We start from the raw sequence: 7,671 nt of genomic DNA, 5'->3' as shown, positions 1-7,671 counted from the left end.
TGATGGCACCACGCGACGGCCGATGTGGCATGAGAATACTGTTAGTTGTGAATGTCATGGTGTACGAAGGCTGGGATACTGCCAGGTCGCCCACACCTAGGCAGGAGGACGATTAGGGTCCTCAACCAAAGCCTTTAGCTCAAAAGCCTAACCGCAAGGCAGCGATGTTTGGCGGGAAATGCAAATGCATTACCATTTCTACGGAACAATTCGCCACATCCTCCAACCCCCAACCTGGAGGGCCAGGAGACTGTGTTCGTCAGACCTCTAACCAGTGACCAACCTGGTATGAGAGACTCTGTGAGTGTCGCGGGGACACTCTCCAGTATAGCTCAATGGGTCGCTGAGGTGCGCAAACCGTCACACTGTAAGATCCAGTCTCTTCGTGACGGATGAAATATCGCACTAGCAGTCGGACCCTTTCGTGGATGGTATTCTTTGGAAGGCGGTTACGACTAGCTAGTTGAGCGTTGAAGCACAGGAGATGGGGGGTATGTCATCGGCCAAATCAGAATCGGAAGACAGGCAAAATGGGTCACGGGTTGAGGAAGGAGGTGAACCAGTAGAATCTAGGCGCATTCAAAAAGGTGTGTGCGACAGCTTTGGTATAGTCATTGAAAGAACGAATTTCGTCGCAATCGGCCATCTGCTGCTATCAACAATTTTGTGTAATCACCTTTTCTGGGTTGTAATTAATGCAGGCGGTGAGGAAGCTACATGAAAAAAAGTAAGTTGTGCTAATTGGATACGGTGTCAGGATCGTCATTGAAGTAAAAAGCGATAGAAGCCGTAAGCAAACCTTGTACACGAGCGCTGAGGGCAGTTGGTGAATACCGCTTGATAATTGACGAGTTGCCGTTGCATACAGTGCTTATAGACGAAAATGCAGTACAACACACGTTTCTCATCAGCCCCGACGCAAAGAGATTTTGGATATACATTTTGCCAAAACCCGCCGAATTGGTTGCGGAGGGGCCGATTAAAGTAGTAGATAGATTTGTCTAACTTGGCAGCCGTATCACTCCCGGTGATCTAGCCGAAACCCAATATTTCCATCTGTATTGGGAAGGCCTGAACAGCCTTCGTGAACCTGTATCACCTGTTGCTTAGGCGTGACATCAGCTTATCCGTCAAGAGTTGAATTCACAATGCTGTGGTGCGCTCCATGTTAGTAAACGGGTCAGAAAACTGACCAATGCACTTTGAGGACCTCAAAAAACTTTCTGTTTTTGACCATCGATTGCTTCGAGTCTGGCTATCAGTAATACCAAAGTGCGTCGAATGGTTTTCAGAGGAGAAACCTCGCCCATGATAGATGGATTGATCACACTTACTAGGTTTCGTTGACCTGGTCACGTGACCCGTATACCAGTCGACCAAATTCGTCGAAGGGCTTTTTTCGCACAACTACGTGAAGAACGGAAACGAACCAGGAGAGGTCAAACAGTGACTCGGGAACGAAGCATGAAAGCCACTACCATCAAACTCAGCTGTGCCGGTCATTGCCGTCTCCCTGAATGGAGACCCTGAGACGGGACACACCAATGGTCAGAGATATTTTAAAACATGGCCCAGTCTTGCCCTCATTGGCGCTCATGCATTCAAGCTATTGCCTTCAATGCATAATTAAAAGTCCACTGATGGCCCTGTATTTACGCATCAGTTATATCAGCTACCGCCTCCAACCTGCAGCTATCTACCCTGCCTCCCAAACCATCAGTGCACGAAAGTGTGGTAATTGTAACCACTTTACGACAAGTACACGTTTCTTACAGCTGATGATAGTAGTGGTAGCAAAGTACGATACGGTTCAGTTCAAAGGCTACTCCGTTGCCACCGTGAACGAAGCGCGTGTCCAAATGTTTCCGTCCTGCAGTGCTCCGTTTGTACAGTCTGTGGTCGAGAAGTACGCAAAGCTGTTCGCAGATGAGGAGGCCCTTTTGGCTTCGTCCCACGAATCCAACAAGAAATTCCCTTATGTCCGAAAACTTCCAACCGTTCGGTCCGCATCAGATACCGCCTCATCTACAGGATGAGGTCCACAAATAGGCGTAAAAGTAGCCTAATTGATGGGCTTAACAGTAACTGATTTCCCGGTGGTCCCTGTTAACAAGGCAGATGGAAACTAACAATTTTACATTGATTTCCACCTGAGCACCTTCGGCTCAATGGTTAAGGTGTGAACTTAATGATTGGAAGGTCCGTCGTTCGAACCCAATCTACACATGTCGACTGCCCCTATCTAGGCTTGGGCAACTTAGCAGTATCTCACTTCTCGCGTCTTTTTCGGGTGGCGTAGCAGCTGAAGAATGATTGCAGTTAATTTGCACCGTTTGAACTGACCCTATGTCCCACAGCGACCGGCTTGGGCAAGCAGTATCTCACTTCTCGCGTCTTTTTCGGGTGGCGTAGCAGCTGAAGAATGATTGCAGTTAATTTGCACCGTTTGAACTGACCCTATGTCCCACAGCGACCGTCTCTTCAGTCGCAGAGGTTTTTTATTTGCTTCAGAAATCCCGATATTTCACCTTGTTGCTACTACTGGCAACTGGCCATCAAGTCGAGTCTGAAAATCGTTAGAAAACGGTATTTGCCGTTGGGAACACCCAATATCAACTCAGGAAGACAACTTTCATCTTGTCAGGGACGCCATTCATTACGGAGCCTAGTTTTTCGTTTATTTAATACAGGATGCTGGCGCGATTCGGAACTAGAATATACCATGCATTCAAAGACCCTATTGAAGCTTATCCGTGAGGCTGATTTGTGCAACAATGAAGTCAGGGCACAGCTCGCTAGGAGTTCTATAACGTCTCCCTATCACAGGGCTGGTAGAAATAAGCCCAGTCACTTCCGGAGGAACTGGAAAAAAAACAGCGATTGTTCAGTCGCGATTTCAAAACTGTCCTGGGACAAGCAGATTTTTTTTAAGGTTTTCACTTCAATCACCGTCCAACTTTACGGCTTACTCCATGATGAGAAGAAGTTTCAGTTAATGAGTGAGACCCACAAGACCTCCGAGCGTATCAAATTCCAGTTTCTAAACTGGCAACTCACTCTCATCCACTTAATGAGGGTGGTATTTTTCGTCTCACCGGACGCCAGTGACCGTAGCACCCGTGTACCACTGAGGCGGAGGGATAGTGTTATTGAATATACCGGTCACTTCTTGACTAATGCTGACCAAAAGTATTTAGCCATCTAAAATGTTTGTTGATTGTTTGGAAAATTATCTGATCACAGCTGTAACAATCTTCCTTTGTCTCAGTTGAAGGCTGTCTCTAACTACTGCGCCTTCTGAAGTTCTGTAGCGTGTGGACCAGCATAGTGGTTGTGAATCACAAGCACGCTGTGATGATCCATCACATTGTTACGAACTACGAGGCACCGAAGATTATCCTAAGAGATCAAGGACCATGTTTAAAAGTGGAGAGTTCAGGAACAAACATGCAACTAAGTTCAGGAATTTCTTGCAACGGTTCGGTGTCGTACAGTCAAGCATGACACCCTATCATCCGCAGCTCGAGATGACTCAATGCTTCGGATTGTTTTTATGGCACTTTAAAAGCAACATGTTAAGAGGTGGTTAAAGCGCGAGCTTACCGACCGGAAGGTCCGTGTTTCGAACCCAACTCCGGTCTCTCGAATATTGCTGCTTATGCTTGGGCAACCCTCGCGCCTAATTCCGGTTGTGTGGTAGGTGGACACCGAAATGGTGTTACACTTAAATAATTGCCTGATTATTATTGCCCACAGACAGATGGTCTTACGAAGCGCAATAAACAGATTGTTGAGGAAAGGCTGGCGAGCATAGGAAGTACTTAGCAAACGAACCTGTCAATTGTTTCCGTATGTTGTGCCTCGGTAAATCTTTCTTCGCGTTTATTTGCGTTTGGCATCCACATCTTCGGTCAGAAAATCGGTTTGTGGCCAACTACATACTTGTATTCGGAGGAGGTGGTGTGGGAGGGGCGAGATGGACCAAGTGGTTAGAGCGCGACTTTGCTGACCGGAAGGTCCGTGGTTCGAACCCGACCTCAGCCTCTCGACTTCCCCTGTCTAGGCTTGGGCAACCTGGCAGTATCCCAACCCTCATGTCTCCTCCGTGTGGCATGGCAGCTGGGCACCGGAAGGGTGCTACAGCTGAACGATTTTTTTGACGAGGTGGTGCGGGAAAGGGGGAACGCACGAAAACAATTGGAAACGGTACAGAAACTAGCTGGAAAGTAGCAATGAGAAAAACCTAACCATTTGCCATAGGCGCGAAGGCCAAATGGAAAGATTATCAGGATCCGGAGAGTAGGGGAGTCGGACCTCAAAAGTTAGACACAGTGGCAGGGTCCGTTTGTCGTTGTTGATCCTTATGTAATAACGTTTACTCTATTAATGACAGTCAACATCAAGACTAGTAAACGGGAGTGGTGGTGGACCGAGTTAAAGCGAAGTTGTCATCGATGGTGTATATACGAACTTCGGGGGTTGCTTAACGGTGTACACTACTGATGAAACTTCAGGCAATTTATATTCGCGGTTTGAAATACCCTCCCCGTAGTTACCCGAAATTTGAGTTAGAAGTTGCTGTTCTATTCGGATGTGTTCTTTCCTGGATGCCAACTGTTCAAACGGCACACAGGAAGGTTCGAAATACATTCAAGAGCATGGGATTTCCCAAGCCGTTACGATAAGGTCTTTCGCTTTCGTATTCCACTTATTGCAGCCTTTTATTCATTTTTCACAGTCAAGAGCTCCTGGAACGAACGCGTTCTTCCTTCCATTAGTGCCTTTCATGGCACTGCTTAACGTTCATTGTACATGGCCATATTGAATGTGCAAAATAGTAGCTGAGGTGTACCCACTGATTACTTTGGTATGGGTGTTTGTGCTATGCTGAACACTTGTTTCCTAGTAGAGCTCCATGAGTTATCAAGATACATCAGCCGTCCGGCGATGATAAAGTCTTGCCTCGTCAGAAAGCTATGATCAATGGTTTGGTCTACTGTAAGGTGAACACAAACTCAACACGAAGTAGATATGAATGAGAGCCGTTTTCAAAGGGAAAGCGTCTAAGGATTGTTTTGTATCCCAATTCCTGTCGAGCATTACAGCAAGCTGAGTTCCTGTTAAGTTCTTCAAGCAAGCGAGGCAGCACTGACGACTCATCTAATTCAGTGACAGCCTGAGAATAATAACACATTGACGGGAAGCTATCCCAGCGTATAGGTAAAAGCAGTATTCTGTGCTTATTTCAGGATCCTAACGGTGAAAGTTGCCAGATAAACCTAAGGCTAGCGTTCGAAGGTTGGTTTCTTGCGTGAGAGAGGGGCGCGTGTATTTCCGGGCTGCTACAAGGCTGGGTGGAATCAAACCTCATGCTGGTAGATCAGTCAGTCAACGAGTCAAATGAAAGAATACCCAGACAGTTTCTTGAATTTTTTTCTAAATTGAAGACGAGATTATCTCGAATCGAAAAGACAAGAACAACTTTTATCACTCTCTGATTCCTATGACGTCTGTCTGACATCAGTTTGTCCGTCAGGTGCAGAGTATGCACTGTAACAGTTCTACCCGTACTGCTTCATGGATCGGAAACTTGGCCTATAGGCGCAGAGAATGTATGAGAGTTGCCGGTGTCTGATCATCATTGTCTTCAAAGCAGTGATCAGGTTGGGTGGGAACATCGGATTATCAATTCTGATGCACGCCAAATGGTTTTAGGAAAAACGGAACTCTCACACGATGAATGAGTTACTCATACCTCATAGGTTACACTGGTTAGAGCATGCGCTTCGCATGCCAGAGGACAGAATTATTTTTGTCTAGTCCTGTGCTGAGTGGTGGACAGTCCATGACCTAGCAACAGAGCATGAAAACGCCAACCGGTAAACTCTGTCAAGTGACAAGCGCCGCCTCCTTGGATGTGGTCCCCGGGAATCAACTCACCAATTGTTAGTGACACTGGCGGAAATTGCCCAACCATAGTCATTTGCGCTCGTGCACCAAAGCTAATCGCCTTCCCAGATTTCCAGAACAATTCATCATACCATCTTCTCCAATACTTGACTGTCTCCCACACTGTCCCATTTTTGGGTGGCCGAAACTGTATCAGCTAGAACGACGTACCTTTGATACACGGCTCATAGTTGACGGACTGAATTTCGCGGTTATCGACTTGTCCGTGCAAAGATCATTCTCAAGTGGGTGGGTTAGGAAAGAACAAGTGTACCGGTGCCAAAGAATAGTATCAGCATAACCTGTGGTCCTATTGGGTTGCTTTGGTGATGTACACAAATCGCAGTGGATATTGCATACCAATTGAAAGCCAAGCTAGTAGGTCACTCGTTTGGTACTTATGCGTAAGATCTGTGGTTGGCTTATACAATGGCTGGCATTGCCACTAACTTTGGGTTTGTAACTAACTTGGTTGAACCCTTTTGGTCACCTTTTTCCGGTTATATTGGGAATTGTGCTGCACACCAGCGCAGTACGATTGGACCACTTTTTTCTTCGCTTCACCTGCCTCGTTCTGCTTTTCTTTAAGAATTCTATAGCACTAGTTTTCAACTGCACCTCGTTTTCCGATAACCTCATATCACATTAGTCAGTTTTACATGCGTGAAGATCAAAACGACTACTGCCTCGGACTTTAAGGCTAATACACCACAGGACATTCTCCTGTGCGAATGACCTGATAATTTCTGTAGGGTTCCTGTAGATTATCCATAACAAGGGACTTGCTGGTAAGCGTATTTCCTGCTATGAGAATACTTGACCGCCAGCAATTAGTCTGTTTGGTCATTCCTAAAAATTAGCGGAGCTTCGGATGCGTCGGCACTCTAGTTTTGTGACAAATATGAATAGTAACTACATGTTGCTATCAAGTGCGTATACTCAGCCATTCAGTACGAGGCCTGTTGTTACTAGTTGCTACTGAAAGTTCCATAAGTTCATGATTTTATGGGTCGCATGACTTATTGTCTTCACCTGTCGTTTTAACTTTTGATGTTCCAGTCAAGAGGAATGGTGTCGTCGTGAGGCATACTTGGAACTCGAAAGACGGCGCCGGGATGGTCTACCTTTGATTATTCCTGATCTTGTTCCCCCGGAGCGCGTCAAGTTACCTTCAGACGAAGAATTAGGTCCGGATTTCAAGATCATCATTTAACTTCGTCCACCTCTCCCCCTCCCCCTTCCATAATTTGTCTCGCAAGTCAACCTGAATAGTTACTACTTAGAGATTGAGGAAAGCTGAGCTGTAAATATAAAACATCACTTCGCATTTCTTCTTACTTACACCAGAGTTTTGGTCGGTTTTTACCTTAACATTCCACTGCACAATTGCCAAGGTGCCAGCTGTAAGCAGTTGGTTTACGTCTTTGAAAAAAGCTACCATTTGTACCCAAGTTACTTGTGAACTGTGGCTTTGTTTGTCCTACATGAGCGGGTCTTTCAGCGGGAATGTTAAACCACTGATAGTGTGTTAACATTTTGAAAACGAGTTGTCTCAGTTAACATGGAATGTAATCACCTCAAGTTCTCCTGCCCAAACCCCCGAATGAAACCTTGAGTGGTGTCGTGAAGCCTTTTGAGTGACTCTCGGGTACTTTAGAAATAAGATGATCTCTCTACAATGATCTCTAATCCCTCAAAGGAATCATTATCGGTTTGTTTTCC

The 7,671-nt window shown here is 45.9% G+C and overlaps 1 protein-coding gene across 1 annotated transcript in view; it reads left to right on the top strand.

Moving 5' to 3' along the window:
- Window positions 1–7,277, top strand: part of T265_03152 (hypothetical protein) — a gene marked incomplete at both ends in the record, with an annotated part of 12,488 nt that extends 5,211 nt beyond the window's left edge. Inside the window, one exon of the mRNA XM_009167565.1 lies at window positions 7,009–7,277. Within this exon, the coding sequence (XP_009165829.1) occupies window positions 7,009–7,162 (154 nt within the window). The remainder of the gene's footprint in view (window positions 1–7,008) is intronic.
- Between the last annotated feature and the right edge of the window lie 394 nt (window positions 7,278–7,671).

Source organism: Opisthorchis viverrini, assembly GCF_000715545.1.
Source record: "Opisthorchis viverrini unplaced genomic scaffold opera_v5_43, whole genome shotgun sequence".
In the NCBI taxonomy this organism is placed as follows: domain Eukaryota; kingdom Metazoa; phylum Platyhelminthes; class Trematoda; order Opisthorchiida; family Opisthorchiidae; genus Opisthorchis; species Opisthorchis viverrini.
Note: the sequence above shows the minus strand (reverse complement) of the source record. Positions and strands in the feature narration are given on the sequence as shown.